The 25,533-nt window shown below is 46.2% G+C and overlaps 1 protein-coding gene across 2 annotated transcripts in view; it reads left to right on the forward strand.

Moving 5' to 3' along the window:
* The window catches only part of LOC138514163 (arylsulfatase A-like), a 270,214-nt gene extending 246,368 nt beyond the window's left edge, over window positions 1-23,846 (forward strand). Inside the window, exons 8-9 of one of the 2 annotated variants that reach the window (XM_069629470.1) lie at window positions 12,226-12,328; window positions 23,129-23,846. In XM_069629470.1, the coding sequence (XP_069485571.1) occupies window positions 12,226-12,328; window positions 23,129-23,433 (408 nt within the window). In that variant the 3' untranslated portion in view covers window positions 23,434-23,846. The remainder of the gene's footprint in view (window positions 1-12,225; window positions 12,329-23,128) is intronic. The other variant, XM_069629471.1, reaches the window with a different exon arrangement.
* Window positions 23,847-25,533: the final 1,687 nt, after the last annotated feature.

Consider the following 25,533-nt stretch of genomic DNA (forward strand, 5'->3'; position numbering starts at 1 on the left):
ACTGGTGTCTGCTGGGAATACAATAATGGCGTAGACAAGTTGTGTTCTTCTATAGAGATTGGTAATTCATCTGTAAAAGGAACTAAGCTCATTGCCCAAGAAATGTCCTGTGCATTCATGGCAATGCCTGCCATTGGGTAATTTCCCTCACTGACATAGGAACGGGTTGCTCCAGTGTCTACAAGAAACAAAATGTCTTTCCTCCTATAGTTACCTTGACCCTCGGTTCCTCTTGGGAGTCCTGTGTCACTGATAGTACTGAACGCATCAGGTTGCTCTGTGGGCTATCCTATTGTGGATATAAATTCATCCCTGTACCTGTGAAAGGATTTCCTACTACCACGGTCGCACTGCCTATTCTAGGTGTGGGTGTTTATGGGACTCCTGTGTTCGTATTCCAGGTTTGTAACTGTTGTGTTTGCATAGGCACTGTGATTGCCCTTGTGGTGGTTTAATTTGTGATGGAGCTTGCTGTGTTTGTGTTTGCGGCGCACATGTCTGATTCTGCGTATGAGCTTGGCCATAATAACCTTGTGGTTCTGTATTGTATTGTGGACCATAGGCCATCCCCCCTCCTTGAAGTTTTGCTGCATGCCCCCTCTGCTGCTACATGTTCTGACTATACGTCCCATCCTTCCACAATTCCAACATTGTTGCGGCTGTCCATCATTAAATCTCCCTCCTCCCTGGGGGTTTTGAAATTCACCTCGTCCTCCCCTAGGTCTGTTCCCTCTCCCTCTTGGCCAAAAATGGTACTTCCTCTGATCCATAGGGTACACTACATTGCTTTGCTGCGCTGTCGTATCTCTTGTGTCGTCACACCTTCACCACTCGTTAATACCGCTCCCTCTGTGGCTAGTTTTGAAAAAATTGTCTGCACTAACTTTGCTTCCTCCTGCTTTGCACTCTCAGCTTTCTTTTGATTTTTCTCCTGTAACAATCAGCAATGATGCACGATTGTCAATTGTATTTCTTGCCATGGCTTCGCTTCCATCCCTAACTGTTACATCTGCCATTACACTGGCTTGGGCAGTCCCTGGCATTAAATGCGGTAAAATAATGCCACCGTTTTATCCCACTGTTCTCTCGTCTCAAGACGCCTCTTGAATAAAGGCAGCAGGATATTCACCCTCGCCCATTCTCCTAGTCATATTCGCACCAATGTCTGATGTATTGGTATATTGTACCCTGAGTGCCCGCCATACATCTGCTTTGCAATTATTAAATGGTGCTCCATCATGTCATGTTTTGTGCAGTAACACTCACATACCCTGCTCGTTTCCAAATGTCGTTAGCCCTCTCCCCTAGGGGGGCTGCTAGCAGGCCGTTTATGTTGCCTGTTGCTAGCATAATTCCTGATGTCATTCTCTCAAACTCATAAATCCATATTCCCGCACTTGAAATCAACAAGTATATACTGTGGTTGTCCTCCCCCTTTTTAATGGGAATTGTGTAAATCCTGGTCCATAATCATACCCACCTACACTTCTTGTTTTCCAGGTGGGGCTAGTCTCACCTGTTTGTCTCCGTCCTTGCAGTGACCTTAATCTGCGAACATAAGGCGGGGATTTATCCCCTACACTGCACGACCATACTTGTGGTCGCTCAGTGTATGGTGTCAGTGCTGGTGTTTTTTCTTTAGGGTCCTCTAAGTCTGACCATTTTACCCCTTTTTCTACATTTGAGTCTTTCGAAAAAACGCATGTGCCCCCACTTCGTGCCTTCTTATTTTTTCTCTTTCTTCGTCTGACATCATTATGCCCCAGCTTGTATGACTTTCATCCCTTCCCACATCATCAAGATCTAATCTATTTAAAGACAGCGTTCTTTGTTTGTCTGTTATTACACCCTCTGACCTACTGCCTCTTTCCCTCAAAAAAGATCCTTCAACATCCTCTTTTGGTCTTCTACCCATCTGTATCCCTTATTTGCCTATATAAATCCCCACTCCTTTTCCATATGCTTTCTGCTTCATGCTCATCAGCCCATGTTTGTATTCTCGATATCCCTTGCAGCTCCCAGTGGGGCTGTTGTGACTCTCTATATTCCTCAAATCGTTCTCATGCTTAGATTGGCACCATGCCTCTATTAAATAGATGATCTATTTCATCATCCCTTTGTCCCCTACTTCTGTTCATCTCTTCTTCCCTTCTCCTCTCTTCTTCCTTTTGTCTTTTTTGCTACCTACGTACTTTCAATCTGTTTCCACCTTCTCTCATTTCTGCTCTTCTAATCTCTTTGCCACGTACCTTCTTCTTTCTTTTTGCTTCCTCTTTCTCCTCCTTGTATGCTCTTTCTTTCCCGCTCTTCTTTCTCTAACCCCATCAATACCCTTGTCATCTAGTTTGTGTATTATTTGTAATCCCATCTATTCATTCTGTACTATCCACACTCCCTTAGCCTTGTCCTTCACTTCTCTTTGTCTCTTTGCTTCTTCCCCTATCTCTGTCGGTCCTTTCTCTCATCACGCTGTTTACTTTCAGCGCATGTTGACATATATTTGCGTTCTCTAATTTTGTTCCCTTCCTCATTATAAGTAGGGGGCATGTATGTCGGATTAACATACACCGCCAGTGGTTTCAATTCCTTTAAAGGATAAAATCCCTGCTTCAGTGTCTGCACTCTTGTTTTCAGAAGCAGAAAGACGAGCCAAAGGCGTTACATCATCCGCTTTACACTGATTAAGCATCCACTCCTTCTCAGGCGGATATTCTTTCTCACTCTGATACATCTTCCATAACTCTAAAATGGCCAACCTTTTCTGTAACTTCTTCCCCTTATATGTAGCATGCAAATATGTTGTCATATGTCACAATACTGTTTTTGACAACAAACCCTTAAGGCCACAGCATAAGTGTTTTATTAGTTGTGCCCCCACCCATTACACCTGATAATGACTTATTTTGTGTGTATATCTTGGCAGTGTCCTACATAGATGTAAAAGCAGAGTGTCCCCAATGGTGACAAGTCGATTTCAAAGGCCAATTCTTACCAGATCTTTTATTATTTTATTTACTTTATCAAATATACTACACTGATTAATTTGAGCAAGCTCCATCAATAGCCGCACCGTACCAGAAATCCAATTTTTTTAACGAATTTTAAAAATCTATGCAATGGTGTTTTTATTCCTTCCTTTACAATTTCTATCAATTCTTGCTGTCTCGTTTTATTATTGACATTTTAAGATTCGCTTCTTTATTTTTTTTTTTCGTTTGTTTTTTTATCCTCCAGATGTCAATCTCTTGATTTAAAAATCTGATGATCACCTTCATTTTTACTATTGTTTTATATCTCCTAGTCTTAGACACAATAAAAGTTTTACGCTGACATATTTATAACCCCATACACATGTGAACTTTTTTTGCATACGCCTTCCTTTACTTTCTCTAGTAAATGTATCTCATGTAATTTATTGCTCCTTTTTGGAGTTTGATACGCACTCTTCTTTTTGGCCTTGCCTCAGGAATCCATCAATAATACCCCCCACTTGAGTTTTAGTGCGTACCCTTCTGCCCCTCTTTGAACCAGGAATTGAGGTATCTATTTCTTTTCTTTCTTATTGCCAAAAATCATGTTACTTATATACATATATTTACAATACAGTTCCTCCCCCTGTATTTGCCACCTTCAATGCTCTACTTATATCCGTGGCTCAGCTTGAGTTCCTTAGCATCGACTCTTCCCCCAGTCAACCAGTTTGCCTTCAGTCTGCGGGGCACCTGCAGGGACCAAACGGGAATTTCTTCAAAGGGGCACCTGCCGATGGATTCTTTCCACACGTGTGTATTTTCGCACTGCTCTCCACAGGAAGCTCCACAATCTTCCGGCTAATGTCAAAAGTAGTCAATAGTCCTAGAGTCTAGATCTGGACCCAGGTCGACGGCCCATAACCATCTGCAGCGCTACCAAAATGTGCTCCATCACTTTGACGTGTCTCGTGTGCTCGATGGAATTGCCAATAATGATCTCGGACCCAAATAACCGAACAGACTCGAAGAATATGGCAAAGTACTACTTTATTATTAGCTCAAATAAAGTATGGTAATCTGGCAAACAACAAATTGTAGTCCACGCACTCAGACTTAAGTTTCGATTATACAGAGTTTTTATACCTCGATGTACGTCAGCTATGACATCCTATGTGGCAAACTGTAAAACCTATTGAAGGGAGGGATTGAGTAAGGGGACATATATAACTATATATCATATAAGTATTAGTAATATCACTGGATGCCCCTTATCTGGTTGGCACGCCTTGAACCACCTCTAAATATGTATAATACAGATTATATCCGAATAACAGCAGCGGTTGGCATGTGCAACATTATATAGCATGTTAATACATAAGCCCTATGATTGGTTGGCATTCTCTCCCAACCTTGGACTTTCCGCTCGGAACCCAGGCGCAGAGAGCAACGTCCGACTACTACCTATTTGCCCAATTAGTCCATGATCTCTCATCGTCAGGCCCTAAGCCAAGGCTTCTCTTTTGTAGTTGACCTTGCAGGCTGTTGTCTGAGACTTTACAGGGAGTGTAGGCGCACCACTATCTTCATCTAGAGCTAAATGAATAGCCCTTTTTTTGACTTCTGAATAATGTGTGAGGAGACTACAATTTTGTCATTTCGACCTTTTTATTTACTGCTGTTTGATTTAATTGGGCTGGGTGTTAATACTCCTCTTGGCCGCAGGTGATTTGATCACTCCACCTTGCATATGCTTTTCGCATCCTTAATTGCCCAATACTTGGCACTTGCAGATGTTTTCATTTTTGCTTAATCTAAGAGAAATAGGTCTTACGTACATGGCTTATCCTCTTGACTCCCTTTGTGCCTTGCAATTATTCCTTGATGCAGCATCCTTGATCCCAGGCCAATAGACTCTTCCAGCATCTTCCGACTGTGCAGCCCTGGTCTGTCTCTGGGGTAGAGACAGACCAGGGGTCTTGATTGGCTTCAACACGAGTCCGGTGTCTATCTTTTTCTCATGGCTGCTTCAGTCATGTTCTACTTTCTTCTGCAACAAGCCTCTACATGTCTCAGTTTCTGCATATGCACATTCACTTCGTCTCTACTCACTAATGCCTTTGGTGCATATGATTTCTTTGTATTCGATTACCTGTTTCTCTTGATAGGTCTGTGTCTTTCCTTCATGACGTGACTCTGCCCTCGTCCGATTTCACGTATAGCTCTTTGATGTCCAATGATGTGTGCAGACATCCTTCCACCCTTTCTGTGCAATGGCATATTCAATACAGTTGTCTAAGTGCATATCGTCTCTCATACACTCGATGTAGTATTGGGACAATACCTGGTGTCCCAGATAGGGCTTTTCTCCTGTTGTTCCAATATAATGGAGGTGAGGGGCGGGAGCTATGGATGACGTGTCCACCTGCTCCTTTACATTGTGGTAGATCAGGAATAGATTGGGTGCTAATGCAGTGTGCCCAGCGTGGCCGCGGGGCTCTTAACATTGTTTCAGTGCAGATGGAGATGATTGGTGTTTGGGCCTCAAGTAAGTCCTGGAGACATAAGGATATTTAGAGCTTCCCTCTTTAAAGGATGTCAAACCTCACCAGTTGCGTCCAATGGCATAAAGGACTACGTTTGAGATCCTATGCACACTACACAAGGAATACTGTAATGGAGGCCATAACAGCTTTTTACCACCCCACAACCAGATGCTTGCCTGCTTTCTCTGATAATGCCAAAACCGAGGAAGTACCTCCAGGGTCCTGGGCCCCACTCGCTAGAACAAGTTAGCAGGGCTCACTCGCTAGAGCAAGTTGGTCTTGTCCTTGAACTGTCATTCTGTTCTGGAAAGACTTCAAAACTGCACTACTCGGGCCAATTCCTTTGAGTTGCCAGTGTGTCCTCCAATCCCCACGCTTCCCACTTTCTTGATGTCCATCACTCTACCATCACCATTGTGATGATATGATTACTGCTCTGCAGGAGTACATGGATGAGTAGTGGCTAAACCGCTGACTCGGCACTACACTTTTATTAAACTACAGGGATTTCAATAGTAAAGGTAAAACCGACCCAGGCCGACTGGTATATCATCTTCGCCTTTTGTGGTAAAGTAGGCGGAGGACAGGTTCTCAGTAGATGTGTGAAGTGAAAGAGTAGCAACACAAATAGCAACAGTACAAAGACTACAAAATAAAAGAATGTCCAATCAATATCAACATGTAATCAATCAATTAAAATGTGAATAACTATCTAGAAAACACACGCTAAAACACACCTCTGTAAGAACTGGTATAGAATACAACTCCGGGTACATGAGTTGGGGTGATGAGGCAAGCAATGGCAGCGATGTCACTGTTCAAAGGATATGTCTTTCAAGTTAAAGGCCGAAAAGGGGCCATCCTAAGTCACTGTCATACCAAAAGTGAACCACAAGGCCAGGGTCTCTTGTCCTTGGATTTAGGTGGTTCGACCGCATCAAACAGGGATCCTCTGTAGTTTCTTTGCAATCAAACTGGGTTTGAGATGCATGCAACTCTGTGCAGTTTGAGTCTGTTAGAGACTGTGCAGTTCAAAGGTTACAACAGATTCAGTTTGGTGGTAGTCTATTCAAAACTGTTACTTGCTGGGTTAAGCCGTCCTGTGATGGAATGATTTCCAGTGGTTGGAGACTATGTTCAAGGTGTGGTATTGTTGGTTTCATGCAATGCTCGATGATGTTGTGAGTCGAATGCTTCTAATCCAGTGAGTTAGTGTTAGAGCCAAGGCGGCGATGAGTGCTACTGATGTGAAGAGGCAGGTGAGCAGTTCTATGATGCAAAGAGTGCAGAAAGCCACATTGTGGGGCATGTCAGCTAGAAGTATTTTGAATGCAGTTCGAAGCTGTGCAATTAGGATTCCAGCTGCTTTTGGGCTTTTAGTTGCTGGGAGCACAATCCAGGGGCTCCAGGACAAGATGGGCCATTCTTGCTCTGTTCTACCCACCTCCTCCCCCGTAGAGGGAGTTAGGTTGCCTCTTTCAGGGGTTCCTTCACCTTAAGTGAGGAGCCTGGTCCCAGTGCAGCTGGCAGAAGGGCAGGTCCTGATCCAAACAGCAGTCACCCCCCACTGGTCCCTGGTGTTGTTTTGGGGACAGAGATCCCATCTGCCTTTGGGGCTTTCTATCTTCACCTCAATGTTGGAGGACTTTGGAATAGACTGCACTCTCAATAGAGTTCCAATGAATTATTCTGGTCTTGTTGAAAGTCCAAAAGGAATCCAGAAAGCAGACCTACTCCTTCTCAAGACAATGTATTGTTGTGGATTGAACAAAAGCAAGCATGCTACAAGGGGGGAGTCCCATTGTTGTTAGTGTAACAAATGACCATTGCCTTATTACATCGAACCCAATGTGCCTTCCTTTCCCTGCAGGAATTGGAGGGGACAGCAAGGGAAAAGAGCCCCAACAGAAAAACAAGATGGTGGAACCCCTTTCCAGGTCCACCTTTCCCTTTCTGGCTATAGTAACTCTAGACCTTTCCCATGCCTGCTGACTTCAAGAGCCTTCTGCAGTGCAGCACTCTGTTGTGGCCCTTGTTATGAAGCGGGGTTAACGGGCAATCCTGAGCGCTCCCGTGCCGGAGGAGATGAGTTACTCTTCCTCCTGGGGAATCAAACGAAGACTGCATTCTGCCTATTCTCTCACATGCTCATGTGGATACATGTGGCGACAGCCAGGCTGCCGTGAGTACACATTGGCCTCACATATTGTTCTGGGCTCAGAGAGTTGACACTTGTATGATATCAAATTGGTGTGACTTTAATTATTGTATGCTCTTATCAGTCATCATACCATAACAAGTGTCCCAGATGGTGTAAAGAACATACTAACTCCCAGAGATGGTTCAAGAGTTTTTAGTAACATGTTTGAAAGGGCACTAAGGGCCGTCCCTCACTCACTCATCTAAAGTAAGCAGTTTCCACCCTAGCCCAGGTGTCCCAGCTTCCCTGGTTATCATATAGAGCTTATTGACCCCCTACTGTCTAAGCTCCATCTTGCAGTAAGTGAGCATCTAAGGGCACTCTCCATACCTCTCTAATCTCCCTTTGGGACTTCCTAGGCTAGACCTACTCTATTGTTCAGAATTGTTCTGGGTTTGTAGTCCTCTGACTCTGACACAATTCCCACTCAGTCTTCTACATGTCATGCCCCGATGTTCCTACCCCTGCCTCTCTGTAGCTCTCACTACACTCCTCTCCAATGCCACCCACTTTTTCTTCTCTCCCTGCATCTACCTTCTCTGACCCTCTGATGTCTCACTCTCCTTCTAGTGCTTACTTTCACCCCCAGTGTTACTCCCTACTACTGCTCGGCCCTCCCCACACCACTAATACTTGTCTTCTCTCTTCCCCACTACTACTGCTCTCCCTTCTCCACACTACTATCGCTCCCCCAGCTTTTTCTCAGTGACCCTCCTTTCACTCTATCAATCACCTTCAACTCACGCTCTGTGTGTTCTCTAATACTCACTTTCTACGCACACTCACCACACAGTGCCATTTGCTCTTGCCAGCCAATACCTCACCTTTCCTCCAAATAAACTCCACTCCACTGTCTTTCCTCCTGCTGGTGTCTTGTTCTGTCACCTCGTCCTCCTTTGGCCTCACCCAAATAACACACATGTTCCTGTTTGCTGTCCCCCTTCTTTCCTCCCCTTTTGCTCCCATCGGCCTTCTTCCCGGAACCATTGTAACTCTAACTTCCTCGCTCGGGAGGAGTTGCAAGTGTCACAAGGCATAACAAGGGGGCTAAGCCTGTACCCTCATGCAGCGTCGGCCCACCAATGCCGGAAAGATGGCGTCCCGCAGTGGGAAATGTTGCACTCTGTGTCATGGAGCCATGTCATGGTTAATTACATAGTTTGTAAGGGAGGTGTTGGGTTTTTCACATAGCTGCTCCGCAGCACTGTTGAAAAAGTATTTTATGCAGCTCATTGGTTGCCGCTGGAGTGCAGCTTGTGCTGCTGGTCTGTCAGTGGATTATGTCCCCCCACAGTCACGCAGATGTTATGCTGCTTTGTTTGGTGGCTTTCCCTCTCTCTGCAGATCAGGGAGCTCCAACGATTGGACTGGAGGCTCTGATGGGTTATGTTGTTGAGGGTGGTCTGCCCAGATTTTTGATGTCTGTGGTTGCCTGCAATTAAGAAAAAAGGATTGGCAAGCATTTGTTTGAAGAGGTACGGGATGATACAACGTGGTACCATTCATATAGATACAGGCACCTGGGGAGGGCACAGGAATTTGGTCCCCTCAAATGCCACTGTGCCCCTCTGCAGTGAGTGGGACTGGCCCTGGCTTCCATACTGGTAGGCCTCCGAACCCAGTCCGAGAGAGGTGTCTATCCCATCTTGACAAGGTCAGGTTATTGACCTTCTCACACCAAGTTTAGCATATGCCTAGAGGTGACCCTCCCACCAAACTGAAAAGGCAACAACTATTATTTTAGTTCAGAGGTGCAGAAGCTAAAATGCAACCTCTAGCTGCAATGACTTTGTGTCACAGCAGCTGTCTGGGATGCATTTGTGACCTTTGAACCTGTGCAGTGCCACTGGAGAGCAGGGGTTACAGATGTACGGAGACTGGGTGGCAAAGGTACATGGAGTCACTTTGTTTTTGGCATTGAGCTTTATTAAAGTAGGGTCTGATTAGCAGACTCCCCTTTCAGAAACAGAATTACCCACATATTGAAAAAAAATCAGAACATGCTGGGCTTTCACACCCTCGCCAAATGGCATTCTGTCACCGCCATAGCTGCTTTAAGAACTTCTTGACCCACCAAACATATACTCCCTGGGAGGATACATTACATGCACTATGATGTTCAAAACCAGGGACTATGCAAGATCCACATATGGGCATGCAGATGCCACTAGAATACTGTTAACCTCCCATCAACACAGTGTACAAGTGTTGGTGTAGCCAATGAAACATATTCATGAATATTAGAAGGCAGGAACAAGCATGCAAGCTCACAGTGCGAAACGGTGGCATCGACCAATACAGAGCATGGCAGACTGAACTCACCTAGTACATGACCCTTGAGCAGGAGGAGTACAGTAAAAACCACCACAGGAGCTCCTAGCTTGGAAGTCACCAACAAGACCCATCCCCAGAGCTTGGCAGGTGGTTTTGATACTTCTACACTTCTACGACATAATCCCCCAGTTGTATTACTCTCCTAAATGTTAGTGTTAGATCCTTTATTCCTGATATATGCTTTTCCAATCCTCCCTGATTCCTGTGCTTTTTATTTACTCTTCCTGCAGTCAGATGTAAACTTCTCCTCCCTTATTCACATTCTCTGTTCCTCAATGTCAAGGTACTTTCATTTGGCCATAATGTTAAAAGAGCAATCTATCCTGTATTATTTTAAATTGCTAAAAGGAACCGCACAACACATTTATTTATTTTTTAAATGTAAAAGGCCGCTAAAGAAAATGCATTACAGCCGCCCAATATACAGGACCCAATTAGAGTTTTCCTTAATGCGCAAACGAAGCGCTGGGTATAAATGGCCGCGCCTTCAAAACGAACAAGTCACCTGGTTCACAAATCAGAACTGCATACTTTGATAGGGCAGGCGGCCTGTTTAAACGCTCTGCAGAAAATACCCCATCGTCATCGTGTATCAATTGGCTCTCAGCATCCGTATAGGTCGAAGTGTACGAAAAGAACTAGTGGAACTATGTTCCCTGTCCTGCTCCCTACACGCCCCCACCCAATCCAAACCCCCAAACATACACACCCAAACAATATACACATATACACCCAAACAATGTTCATTGCACTGCACTGCACTGAAATGCAAGTTTCAACTTCTAACTACACTTTTATTTTAAAACGAAACCATTCCTGATCGGTTTCTTTTGAAAATGAAAGTACGGGTACAGTAACATTTAATAAAAAAAAAAAAGAAGTAGAGGCTTTGCTGATTTGCACACCCAAATGGAAAGTCTTTTCAAAGGTTCCTCAACTTTATGTACGTATTCTGTATTTGTGGATATATATGCTTCAGGATCATACTAGAATGCTTTGCACTCGTCCAAAGATCCTCCTCTGAATCACAGAAACCTTGTAACAGATGGCTACATGTCCTAAATCAAGGCTGGTGTCTGCTCCAAACTAAAGTGAAGAAACCTCCTTCTGTATATACAATGATTCTCCCAGCGATGAGTCTTGTTAGAACTTGGCCTTGTGTAATTATCCTTCCTTTGCCTGATCACCCCTCGTCCTTCTGTGTGTCGGGGGTTGGGCTATTTTGGACTACTCGGCAATCTATTTAGACATTTTTTTTGTTCATATGCATCCAGTGGTGGAAGTGTAAAACAATTAGTTCGAAGTGTGCATCTTTACTTCAGAGGCTCAAAAAAGGGTCCTGTCTGCACTTTCTAAATTTAGAATCGGACAAACAAGCACTGCCCATTCACCAAGTCGCAGCATTCCCGACACAAACACACAGCATTGTGCCTCTGCAGCCAGCCCCTGATGACCTCTGCCGCCCACAACTTAACGACCAAACCCATTTCTTTTGTTAACAGCAGCAGAATCTTTCTTATTCGTGACAGGACATTTCCAAAGGAGAGATCGGGAAACCTCAGCAGTTGTCTTGCAAGTCTGTGCCCACTTCAAAATCAGTTCAAGTTAGTAAGAGAATAAAGCCCCTTTTACAGATCTATTTATACCCATAGTGTCTACTAGCTTGACATGCAAAAAAAAGGGTTGCTTTATATCCATGGGCAAATATTCTTAACATCGTACCTAACAATGAGCTGGCAGTTTGTGACAAAGAATCTCCATACCTAAGTTTATTTCACAACTTCTTTCAGTTGAAACACTTGTGTATAGGTGCGTTATAAATGCCATATCATATCAGTGTGTGTCCGAACGTGGTGAAAGTACGGTGGCAATAAATAGATGATGTTTCAGGCTTTCATTATTTTTGCAGTCTGAGACCTATAGTTTTCCTTTCAGGAGGTGAACACTAAAGCTAAAAGGATTTTCTTTTGTTTAGCTTAACGTGTGTTTTCAAGGATTTACATGTCCGGTTGCTGCAATTACTGTATTTTGCAGCTAAATTCTATCATGCAGAATTATTGTAGACCTTTGTCCTTTCAGCACATTTATGTTGTTGTCAGCCTGATTCAAGTGCAATGCTTCCGTCCCCTTGAAATTAGTGTCCTGATTTTTGTGCTGTGCCTTCTTTGTTTTCTAGAGTAAAAGAAAGACCATGTTCTATTATCCACCATCTCCAAATGAGGCCCAAGGGGTATTTGCTGTACGGTATGGCAAGTACAAGGCGCACTTCTTCACGCAAGGTATGTGGAGTCCACTTGGTCAGTGCAATGGTAAGGCTAAGGATTTAGGTGGAGTTTGAGGAGAGGGCTAAGGATTTAGGTGGAGTTTGAGGAGAGTATGGTCATTGGTTAAGAGTACAGTAACCACAGGGATTTGAGTGTGGCAACGAAGGCTACGAAAGTGCAGTGACTGACTGTGAATGAGTGTTTGGTGAGTGAGGAACTTGTGAGCATGGACTGAGTGAAGGAGTGTATTGGTTGAGGGCTGATGGCAATGGAAGGAGAGAGCCGCAAGTGCCCTTATTCTAGGCCTTACAAAAAGAAAGCCCTTTGTCAAACATCTTTGAATCCCCTAAATGGCTGTATCTCACTCACCTGTCTAGACTCTAAAGGTGTCAGTGGGACAGGGTATCCTGCATAATCTAGCAGCAAAAATGTTCTGTTTCACAAAGCAACTTTGTTCAGTTGGAAAATACGGTACTTGCAGCAGTATGGCTGTTGGCTGGTGATGGTAGGCCAGTGGTGCTGAGCAGTGCTGTGAACAAGTGGTTGAGCAAAAATGACTAAGAATGACTCTGGCCCCTAAAACAAACTCTCTTTACGAGTGTCTGCCTCTGTGTTAAAAGGATGATGTCATTACACAATCATGTCTGTTGATAATGCCACCCACTTGCTATGTTAATGGGCCATCAGAGAAGCATTTGCAATTTGACTGTTGGGATGCATACATTGGAAACACCCCAAACTTGGGTCGGCCCTACAGTAGTAAATTATTGAAGGGATTGTTCTTACCAGAATCCGCAATCCCGAAATGTGAGTTTTGAAAGCGAGTGCCACTGCTGGCTCAGCAGAGGAAAAACTATTTTCGAATATTAACCAGAGTTTACAATCTAATACTACTTAGAAGTAAATTGGCAGTAAAACCGTAATCCTAGTATTGCTTACCAATACTCAACCAACTACAGATATGACCATCAAGAGGCACGCAACTTGCCCTTGCCTGCCATCCAACGCTACTGCTCCTTGCCCAACATTTGCGCCCAACCATCGACCACCCTAGCAATAGAGCATGCTCCATTTCCCGCCCCTTTACCACAAGTAAGCTCCCCCAACCTGTTTGCTCACTGTCCTCCTAACCATTCCAAGTTCCATGGCGTCACCCACCCATGGTGCTTTCTGACCACCAATTTACCTGATGGTCACCTTTCACTCACTGCCCCAATCTTTAGCTCATGAGCAACGCATTGGTTTTTGAAGAAAGATGACCAAGAGTATCTCGGGTTTGAATCCTGGTCCTGTGCTTAGAAGCTGGTCACTGGCATAAAGCGCGATATAAAAGGTCAGTTTATTTTTATTTTTACTCCACTTCAGCCACAGCCTCCCCTCGACCTTATCTAGAGTGATTCAGCTCTACCCATTTCTCCTGGAATTCGTGGCCTGCATTCTTGCCTACTCTGCCTATCTATACTATGCCTTCAATCTAGTCCATGGAATCTGATGTAGTGTGCTACAAAATTTGTTTCAAGAATCCCAAAGACTATCCTGACGCAGCACTCTAGAACCCTTGTTGAGATCCTTTATAGCAGTGTACCTCTCAAATGTAAAAAAAAAAGTTTGCCCTCTTCGCCAAAAGCACACAAGCTTGAACCAGTCTATCTGCTGCAACTTCTGTGTCAAATCGCACTATACTACACTCCCTGGCAGTCAATCCTTGGATTTGTCCTTTAAGAACACAGAGTACCTATTATCATTAGCCTTTTACTTTTACAATGAAGATTGAAGGCAGTCATACACATCCTGACTGGCAAGATCATACCAGAACAAAACAACTTTTGCTTTCTTTCATTCGGGAATCTTTGCCCCTTCTGGGCATCATTGTTTAGCCCCATCATTGCTCCTGACCTGGTTGGATTCCTTACTCTGGCATTCGATATTCTAAAACCAAGCAACTAGCCCACTCTTGCAGCCTGCTGTAGTCCTCAACATGATCCTGACTAGCTGCCCCAAAACTGTGCCCATTTGCTTTTCAGTCTGGCCCAGCTCCCTCTGCACAACAAATCATCAAAAAGCCCCACGTTAAGCCTCCATAAGCTTTAACTGCAGCATATGTTTCCAAATTGCAAAGCACTTTGTGGTGGGGCAAGCCACGCCCACCTGGTACCTTCCTGGTTGCCGCTACTTTTCCCCACTTAGCAAGCCCCGCCCACCTGGTGCCTTCCTGGTTGCTGCTCTTTTCCCTACTTTAGGAACCCTCCAGCCTCTTTTTCCTTTGCAGATCGGGAACAGGGGCAAGCGGATCTTGGTCACCTGGCCTAAAACCCGCCCACCTGGTGCCTTCCTAGTTGCTGCTCTTTTCCCCACTTAGCAAACCCTGCCCACCTGGTGCCTTCCTGGTTGCCGCACTTTCCCTACTTAAGGAGCCCTCCAGCCTCTTTTTCCTTTGCAGATGGGGAGCAGGTGCAAGTGTATATTGGTCACCTGGCCTAAGCAACGCCCACCTGGTGCCTTCCTGGTTGCTGCTCCTTTTCCCCACTTAGCAATCCTCGCCGCCCTGGTGCCTTCCTGGTTGCTGCTCTTTTCCCTAATTAAGGAGCCCTCCAGCCTCTTTTTCCTTTGCAGATGGGGAGCCGGTGCAAGTGGACCTTGGTCACCTGGCCTAAACCCCACCCACCTGGTGCCTTCCTGGTTGCCGCTCTTTTTTTTCCTATTTAAGGAGCCCTAGAACCTCTTTTTCCTTTGCAGATGGGGGGGAGCAGGTGCTAGTGGATCTTGGTCACCTGGCCTAAGCCCCGCCCCCAGTGCCTTCCTGGTTGCTGCTCCTTTTTCCCACTTAGCAAGCCACGCCCACCTGGTACCTTCCTGGTTGCCGCTACTTTTCCCCACTTAGCAAGCCACGCCTACCTGGTGACTTCCTAGGTTCTGCTCTTTTCCCTACTTTAGGAGCCCTCCAGCCTCTTTTTCCTTTGCAGATGGGGAACAGGTGCAAGTGGATATTGGTCACATGGCCTAAAACCCGCCCACCTGGTGCCTTCCTGGTTGCTGCTCTTTTCCCCACTTAGCAAACCCTGCCCACTTGGTGCCTTCCTGGTTGCCGCACTTTTTCCCTACTTAAGGAGCCCTCCAGCCTCTTTTTCCTTTGCAGATGGGGAGCAGGTGCAAGTGGATCTTGGTCACCTGTCCTAAGCCCCGCCCACCTAGTGCCTTCCTGGTTGCTACTCTTTTTCCCCACTTAAGGAGCCCTCCAGCCTCTTTTTCCTTTGCAGATGGGGAGCAGGTGCAAGTGGATCTTGGTCACCCGGCCTAAGCCCTGCCCACCTTCTTAGCCCTGCCTCTTCCTTCCTGCTCTTAACTCTTAGATCAAGGGCGTCTCTCGCCCAGGTGTCCGAAGCGAAGGGCAGTCGAAGAAAAGGGCTATTTCTGTATGGACCTGTTCGGACTAGGAGGATCCTGGACCCTAACCCCTGCTCAGACAGCAGGTAAGCATACACCACCATGTGTTTACTCCCTCTGTCCCCACATGCAATCCCCACCCTCTGGCCTCCCTGTGATGTTTCCTTGTGCCCCCCCCTTCTCGCACACAGGTGGTGCCTGTTTTGCTTGATTTTTTCTACCCCGCTCTCCCCCTGGAACCCCCAGCCTACTTCTGTAGGAGTCTGTCCTGATACATTCTGGTTTCACCATCACCATCTTGTGGCCAATGCTGGATTTGACTTTTATGGACTTCATTGATTCACGGTGCGTCAACCTTTGTCATGGTGGCCCTGAATCATGCTGTTCTCATCTTCATCTTGTATCCAGGCTTGCAACATTGTGTTACGACTGACTTCTGCAATTGTATTCACTCTCCCCTCTTGCTACTCCACACTTTTTGACTGCTTACTCTCTGTTCTCTCCTCCTCTCCCTTTCTCCTTTTTCCTATCTCCTCCACTTACTTTCTTCTATGCACTTACTCTATCAGAATTGTCCTTGGACTTAGTATGATGGCAACCTTGTCTGTCCCCTCCCCCGTCCCCTTACTTGTCCTTTTCCCCCCCACCCCCTGCCCCCAGCACTTTCTGAAATGTTGTTGGGCCTAGTACGATGATAGTTGCCTGTCTGTTTCAATTTCCTTCCCTCTCTCCCCCCTCCCTTACTTATCCATGTCTTAGCTCTTGCACTATCTGAAATGTCGTCAGGCTGAGTATGATAGTTAATTTCACATCCTTACTGTTCATGGCCTGTAAGAATGTCAATGTATTTTCTCTTGTTCCCTCCCTTGCCTTGCAGCGCTTTGAAACACATTGTGTATAGGCGCTATATAAATAAACTATCATATTCAATCAATCCTACCCTCACCTACTTGTTTCATTACATAAGTGAAATCTTTCCCTGAACACGTTTCATGTATCATGCGAAGAGCTCATCACTTGTGCTTCTGTTTGTGCATTATGATGTATGTAGGGAAGTTATCCGTCTTGCTGAAGACCATTTGTGTTTGCTTTTCTGTCAGATGCTTCTAATGTATGTTCTGATGCTTGTTAATCTGCTTAGAATCACATGCTGTTCATATGGTCCGACATCCAGTGGTAACCGCGGAGTATTGCATCTTGTCTTTCAGGGACCGAAAGGGGACGTCGGCATAGGCGTGTCTGAAACACTATCCCTATCGTGACATGTGTAGTATCCAAAATCCCTCACGCGCCAAGGTCCCTCAGATTGTTTTTTTCCGCCCAGATAACTGGTTGCCCTATAGCGGAGCTCTTCATGAGACATTGTTTATCTTACCGAATTGTCGGTTTTATTCCCAGTTAAGTCACTTCGCCCATCAAGAACATCTTTGACGAAGACTACGGGGGAATCGTCTACGACTGTGGGTTCCGGCGCCTAAGATCCGGCGTTCGGACTTCCAACTGGTCGGGCCTTCTGGCCGGCCTACACAGTAGGGAGAGTGGGCTCGGGGTTTGCCATACTGTTATTATGCCTTTCCTCTTTTCCACTGCTTTCCTTTTTGGTCTGGTCATCCTTCCCTTCTGCTATGGAAACGACTCTATTTAGATTCTGCCCTGTGTGTAGGGTCAGATATCCGTGGAAAGACGAGCGCACGTCGTGTAACGCTTGTCTCCCCCTAGAGCACGACGAAAAGCGGTGTTCGGTGTGTAAACTCCTTAAACCTAAAACCCTTAGGGAGCGCCGGTTGAAGCGGTGGGCCGCGTACGGAATGTCACGCGTGGAGCCTCCCTCCCCTGCCGCGACACCAGCCAAAAGTGACGGGGGTACATCGGATGACCAAACGTCCAACGCGGACATTATAGACCTTGAGGCTGACTATTCTAGGGCCGCCACGCCTGTCCCCGACCCTTCCAGGCTCGACTCCGGTCTTGCTACAGGGACCACACCCGGTGACGGGGGCGTACAATCACACCGCACAAAGCACACAACCCAAGCACCCTCCTCGACGACTTCGCCGAAGAACGCGAAAGTGCCATCGGGTCCGCCGGAAATTTCGGCGGTGCCCACGGATCGGTCTGATCCGAAGCCTTCCCTGCATCCACAGCAGCGCATGATGACCTGGCATAGCAAACATAACAAGGGAGCTACTCCCCAAATTACACACGCTGAAGTTTCCGTACAAGAAACTTCGACGGTTTCCAAGGCCCGTACAGGCCCGAAGACTACGAGTAGGCCTCTACCCGAGAAGCTATCCGCAGGCCCTTCTGTAGCCGCGGAAGAAGTTTCCACTGCCGACACATCTTCAGAAGCTTTGTCTCCCGAAGATTCAGTGTCTATCCGTAAGAGTATCAATAGGATTGCTACGGCGGTGGGCCTAGTACCGGTTCCGCCCAACGTTATGGGCCAATCCGCCGAAAAGTTTTCCACGGATTTGGAAGACGATCCTGAAGAATCTTACGAAGAAAGCCAGGTACCCCTCTCAAGCACCCTGAGGAGATCCTCTCAACGCCTTAGGGCGGAGACCACGGTCCCTACTCAGTTAGGCCCATTTGGATCATCCAAGTGGACCACGGAACAATTTGAGGGGTGCATGGATCGGCTGGAGCAATTTTTCAGAGCTTCTGATCAACCGCTGCCAAAAAAGGCTCGGGTAGACCCTAACCCTCTAATACATGAAGATATCCACCACCAAGTTGACTATCAAGAAGATGTCCAGATGGACACTTATAGGGACATCTATACAGACGAAGAGGAGTCCTCTTTTCTGGCCAACTATGGGGAAGATCAAGGAGCAACTGACAACTGGGAGGACACCCAGCAGGACGATCATAACTTCGATATAGTTTGCCTTGACTCTCCCCCATCCACCCCGTTTCGACAAGCTTCCCCGGTGGATGATCAAATGGCTTTCAACAACATGTTGAAGAAAGCAGCGGAAATTTTTAAAATTGTCACGCTTGAAGCCTTGCCCGAACAAGATTTTGCTGAGGACATTATTAATGAAAAACCTCCGGCAAGCCAGTCTATCCCTCTTTTGAGCTCTGTTAAAATATGGCTGGCTCCTTCCTTACTCACACCCGCTCAGACTAGGGCTGTGAACCCGAGGGTCGAAAAACATTTCCGACCCTCCCCCACCGAACCGCTATATATCAAAGGACACGCAATGCCAGACTCGCTGGTGGTGACCAACACTCGCAAAAGAGCAGGGGTTCCCCTTGCCACGGGAGAGTCACCCCCGGACAAGGAGTCTAAAAGGCTGTATGCCTTAGGCAAACGGGTTACATTGGCAGCGGCCTATACCGTCCGGATTGCCAATAACACCACGGTATCTATTCAGTGTACTTCCTTGTACCCAAAAAGGATCTCACCATGCGGCCTGATCTTCTAGACCTGCGCCCAGCAAGCAAGTTCATAAAGCCCCAGAAGTTTTGCATGGTAACACTGCAAGAGGTGATCCCATTGCTAAAACAGGGGAACTTCATGACAACATTGGATATGAAAGATGCATACTTTCATATGTCAATGCTGCCAGCGCACAGAAAATTCCTAAGGTTCGTGATTCAGGACAAACACTACCAGTTCAAGGTACTCCCCTTCGGAATAGCCTCGGCTCCAAGGGTGTTTACCAAGGTCCTGGCAGTGGCAGTGGCAGCGGCACACCTGCGCAGACTTTCAGTTCCAGTTTACCCTTACCTCGACGATTGGCTCATCTCGGGTGACTCGTTCGACGTTTGTTTTTTGAACACCCAAAAAACAGTAGACCTACTGTTCAGCCTGGGATTTTCTATCAACGAAAAGAAATCCAGCTTAGTCCCCAGCCAAGTAAAACAGTTCCTGGGGGCTCTAATTCGTACGGAAGACGGTCTAGTCTTCCCTTCCAGCAAGAGGGTTCAGAACATGCTCTCTCAGGTTCCTCAGTATGTAGCCAGTCGAAAGGTGACGGTACGCAAAACTATGCGTTTGCTAGGGATGATGGCATCATGCATATACTTGGTTCCCCAAGCGCGGCTGCGTACGCGTCCCATGCAAGAGTGGCACAACAGCCAGTGGTGTCAGGCCAGCGGACAATGGGAAGATCTGTTAGTTGTCTCGCCAGCCCTCGTTCTCTCTCTGCAGTGGTGGTCGAGGGAGAACCTCTTGAAGGGGAAAACCTTCACCACCCCTGCAGTGGAAGCCACTCTCACGACAGACGCATCTCTCACGGGGTGCGGGGCTCACCAGCTTCAACAGACCGCGCACGGAGTGTGGTCCCCTCAGGTAGCGTCCAACCATATAAACCTACTGGAGCTACTAGCAGTGTTCAAAGCATTGAAAGCCTTTCAGGAGCAACTGCAAGGGAAGACAGTGCTGGTCCTAACCGACAGCACAACAGCAATGTATTACCTGAACAAACAGGGGGGCACTCACTCTCCAGGGCTATCCAAGCTGTCCCAAAACATCTGGATATGGGCTCTCAAACACAAGATGTTCCTGATATCCCAACATGTTCCAGGGGAACTCAATCTTCTGGCAGACGTACTCAGCTGAGATTTTCCCCTGCCAGAAGAGTACGAATGGCGACTGTGCGAAGACATTGTATCCAACGTCTTCGCAGAATGAGGGTTTCCAGAGATCGACCTGTTCGATACTCAGAACGCCCAATGCCAAGATTACGCCTCCAGGTACCCCCAGAACCGGTCTCTGGATAACTTGGTAGGGGAAATGTGTCTACGCTTTCCCCCCGACTCCCCTTCTGAACAAGATAGTACACAAGATGCACCAGGAACCAGTCACAATGATTCTGGTGGCTCCCATGTGGGCCCGCCAACCTTGGTCCGCGCACCTGATGGAAATGTCCCTCTCCCCACCAGTCAAACTGCCCTGCCCGTACAACATGTTGTTTCAGGACAGGGGGCAGACTCTGCACCCATGCCCACAAACTCTGAACCTAGCAACCTGGCTCCTGAGGTCATAGAGTTTGGACATCTGCAACTCCCTCAAAGATGCATGGACATACTGAGGGAGGCAAGAAAGCCTAACACACGTTAGTGCTATGCCAGCAAATGGAAACGTTTTGTCATCTGGTGCAGTTCCAAAGGCGTCAATCCCAACGATTGCTCGCCTTCACACATTGTGTTATATCTAACCCATCTGTTGGACTCTGGGTTAGTCTTCGATTCCTTAAAGGTTCACCTAGCGGCGTTGTCAGCCTACACCAAGTCACAGCAGAAGGTGTCGTGGTGGAAAATACCTGTGATTAAAGCCTTTATGGAAGGGGTTAAAAGAATATATCCCCCCCATTACTCACCCAGCCCCTGGGTGGGATCTAAATGTGGTTTTAACTAAGGCTCATGGGACCCCCTTTTGAGCCTATGCATAAAGCTAGTCTAAAAGACCTGACTTACAAGACAGCCTTTCTAGTAGCTATCACTTCTATCAGAAGAGTTAGCGAACTACAGGCCCTCTCGGTTTTGGACCCCTTTGTTACAGTCCACAAAGATAGGGTAGTTCTGCGCACAAATCCCAGATTTTCGAGGTTCCATGTGAACCAGTCAATCGAACTACCCACGTTCTTCCAGAGACCTACTAACATGACCGAAAGAAGCCTTCACACACTAGATGTGCGCAGGGCAGTCATGTTCTACATGGATAGAACTAAACCACTGAGGAAAACTAAACAATTCTTTGTTTCAGTGGCAGCTGATAGAGAAGGGGACCCTGTCTCTAAATCAGCAATATCAAGGTGGATTGTCAAATGCATCACACTACGTTTCTCTCTTGCAAAGAGAGAACTGCCCTTCAAGCCTAGAGCACATTCTACTCGAGGCACTGGGGCATCCATAGCATTAATTGCAAATGTTTGCCTAGAGTCCATTTGCAAAGCGCAACCTGGAGTTCTGTACACACCTTTACAAAACACTATTGCCTAGATACTCATTCTAGGTCTGATTCTCAGGTGGGACAAGCAGTACTGTTCCTTCTCACAACCCACCTCCAACTCCGGGTACTGCTCGCTAGTCTATGCACAGCATGTGATTCTAAGCAGACATCAGAAGACAATGCATTACTTACCGTAAAAGCATTTCTGATAATTGTATCTGCTTAGATTCACATGCGCCCTCCCTGCCTCCCCGCTCGGGGTGGAAGGAACATAGACTTCTTACTACTTTCTCTCTTCATGTACTCACTCACTATAGCCTTGGGCTCCCTCGTGGCAGAAAAAATACAATCGGAGGGGCCTCGGCGCGTGAGGGATTTTGGGTACTACACACGTCACGATAGGGATAGTGTTTCAGACACGCCTATGCCGACGTCCCCTTTTGGTCCCCGAAAGGCAAGATGCAATACTCTGCGGTAACCACTGGATGTCGGATCATATGGACAGCATGTGAATCTAAGCAGATACAATCATCAGAAATGCTTTTATGGTAAGTAATGCATGTCTTATAATATGTATTGTGTAGTGCTCTGGTGCACTTCGATGTGTTGCTTATAAAAAAAAGTAAATACAATCTGTCATGGCATAAGTGATGTTCAGAGTAAAAGCATGATGGTTCATGTATTTAACGTTAATGGGTCAATGCATTGGGTATTGTGTAATTGGCGTAAGTGGGCTGTGTTTGAGAAAATAATGTTGGGGTTAATTGGTAGGTCATTGGTTTTGTGTTTTTTTTTATTTTATTTTTTTTATTTTTTTTTGGTGTGTGGATTGATCAAGTAGTGGCTCTTATTGACACATTGGAGCTCATTTTGCTCTGTAGCGTAATTGGCGGCGGGTAGCTGTTATGTGTAGACATATACGTAGGTGGCTCCCTGCCACTAGCTTTTGGTCATTTGCACAGCGAAGTACATATGAATGCTCACGCTGCCTTTTCCCCTGCACATTTGCCCCCCGCTGTGCAAATGAGAAAACCCTGCCTACCATGCTCGCGTGGCAGGCAGCATTTACAATTGATCCCTATGAGGTCTGCCTGCTTTATGCTGGCTCATAAAGCCAGTTGGCTCCATAGAGATCCCCAGTATTTGCGCCGGCATGAATGTGCATGCCGGCACAAATGCTCGTGCATTTGTATGGCGGAGAGGAAGGGAGGTGCCGGAAATGCAAGTTCCATTCCACACCTCCTCTCTGCCATACAAATGAAAGATAATGGGGCATAGCATAAGCAAGATGCGTACGCAAGGCTTTTACACATTTTTCTTATGCTAAGCCGGGCTGAAAGAGTCACATTGTACCCACTATAAACACTAGCTCTGATGATGAAACCGTCTATTGATTGTGCTTCAGGCACAGTTATTTGATGAGCTTTGGATGGTTCATTATGAGGAGGTGACTCTATCTATGCTTCTACCTAGGATCATGTTTGTGCTCACCTTCGCTTTTGGTACATTATTCTGTACTTTTATTGTTTCAGGTTCCTTGCACAGTGAGACTACTCCAGATGAAGACTGCCACTTCACGGCTAAGCTGACCCCGCATGATCCACCATTGCTCTTTGACCTGGATGCCGACCCTTCGGAGAACTACAACTTGTTGGCCCAGGGAATGACAACAGATCTACAGCAGGTCCTAAAGGACATTAAAAGGGAAAAGTATAACTTTGAAAGGGAAATTACGTTTGGAGAAAGCCAGATTTTAAAAGGAATGGACCCAGCGCTGCAGCCTTGTTGCAATCCCACTTGCTCTCCAAAACCTTCGTGCTGCATGTGTCCCTCATGATCATGCCTTTCTTCACTGGCTCTAAACAGCATACACAGGAGGTCCAAGAGAATGTAGTAATGTGTCACTAATCCACTCCAGGGTTGTGCCTTAATCTCTGCTGCGTTTGCTTTAACCACTGTTGCCTGTGCTTTTTTTTAAATACAATGTATGGAGCAGCGCCAGAAAGAAAATGAGTTCACTGGAATGGAACCGATTGCTCACTTACGGAGCCAACTCTTGGCCTTTGAAAGGGATTTTCCCTTTGCAGAGTCTTCAATCCTTCCCTCCATTCTCTGCCTCCTTTAAAAGCTCTAGTTTACTGTTATGGACCAGACTTTTTGTAACACTCCATGTTTAACTGCTTACATGGACCCCACTCCTTGTCCCCGTCCCCCACTGCAATAAATGACATTGATTTTGCATTTTGATAACGCTGAGTCTGAATTTTGACTTTAGATGTGAAGGAGCAGTGTGTTCATTAAGAGTGTTGAGGCCACACGCCATGTGGCACTTTATAAGTTCTTTCTTCCTCATACCATACCCTGGTTCAATAACTCGCTACAACTTTCTGTGCAATGATTTCACTATGCATCCAAGGTTCACGGGGGGCCTAGGGATCTTGAAAGCGACACAAATAAAACTGCTGTCTCCTTTTATCACTCCTCTTTCCCTGGCATTGTGGCTCTTCTCTCGCCTTGCTCTCACAACGGCTGCTCCGGCTTCTTCATGCTTGCTATATAACTCCTTCTTACCAGTAACTAGAGATCTCATGTTTCAGGGGAACTCTGGAGTGAACTTTAGGAATTTTGTATGCACAAAACGTGGAGCCCATAGACTCGTGGGACTCTTTTTTTTTTTTTTTTTTTTTTTTTTTTAGTCACACAATGCGTTTTGCTACTGTTATCAATAGGAGGTGTACTTTGAGTTGTAAACTGAGCTTGACACATGCCTCCTGACCAGTTCCACTATGGACCGGTATTACCGGCGGGATACCAGGAAACTGCAATACTTTTTCTGCCACTTGGTCTACTGGAATTACAGGCAGATTACAAGTGATTGAAACGCCAGTAAATCACCATTCCATGGAGTCCCATCGGACTTCATGGGTGATTTGACTGTATTACCGGCACCGGTATTACCGGGCCGGTAATGCTGCTAGTGTTTTGCCGGTAGGGTGGCGGATATTCCTCCAGCTCTGAGCTGGAGGTAAATCCACCACCCTACCAGTAAACTTGAGTGTGCCGGTGTGGTAACGTGCGGTATGCAGTAATACCAGCATGTTATTAGCACACCCATAATGACGGCCAATGTCTGTTTTATGCCCTGGCCCCTGTTTTCTCACGATAAAAATGTTAGTGGCTAGGACAGGAAGTAACGTTTTATATACTATTTAAAAAAAAATCGTTTTGTTGAATCCTTTGTTTACACAATGGAAAAAATATGCTGTAAAAAGGGCAAGACTGAAATAACCACTTATTCTAGTAAGAAAACAACCTGTGCTGGGCAGACATTCTCTGGAACACTGACCTGAATGCATATGATCAGTGTCCCTTGCAGCTTAAACTGTGCTACGACTACCACTTCTCAATGACTACATGTCTTCCTCCACTGATGTGTGCATGAGAGAGGCCAGCTTCATTAGCCCAGGGTTGCTTGGGGGTAGCCAGACAGGAGGCACATAGAGTGAGGATGAAGCTTATGTGTTTTCTGGGACAACTGAGCGGCTGTGGGTGCATTGAATATCCCAGACAGGAATTCAATACTTCAATCTGTCGAGGGTGTTTGGGCATTACTTTGCATAGTCTCCATGTGTGTGTGGCATGCGTGAACAGCATGGCAGATGAGGCCCTAGCTTAATGGCAACACCATGTGCAAAAGATATAGTTAGACACTGCTCTGTGGCCCCAGCCTGGGAAACTACTGGGTCAACGTTTTGCAAGTAAGATAAAGTACGAGCTTGCTGCATCCTTTTAATTGAGTTGAAACATTCTTAAAGTGTATAAATGGGTCGCAGGGACAGCACATGAAAACGCTAGCCAAACATAGACTACACAAGGTGGTTAAACAGTTCTCAGACTGCCTAGTTTTGCCAAAATAGAAAATGCTAAAATTGTTATT

Source organism: Ambystoma mexicanum, chromosome 12, assembly GCF_040938575.1.
Source record: "Ambystoma mexicanum isolate Mex_15411 chromosome 12, UKY_AmexF1_1, whole genome shotgun sequence".
NCBI classification, from domain to species: Eukaryota; Metazoa; Chordata; class Amphibia; order Caudata; family Ambystomatidae; genus Ambystoma; species Ambystoma mexicanum.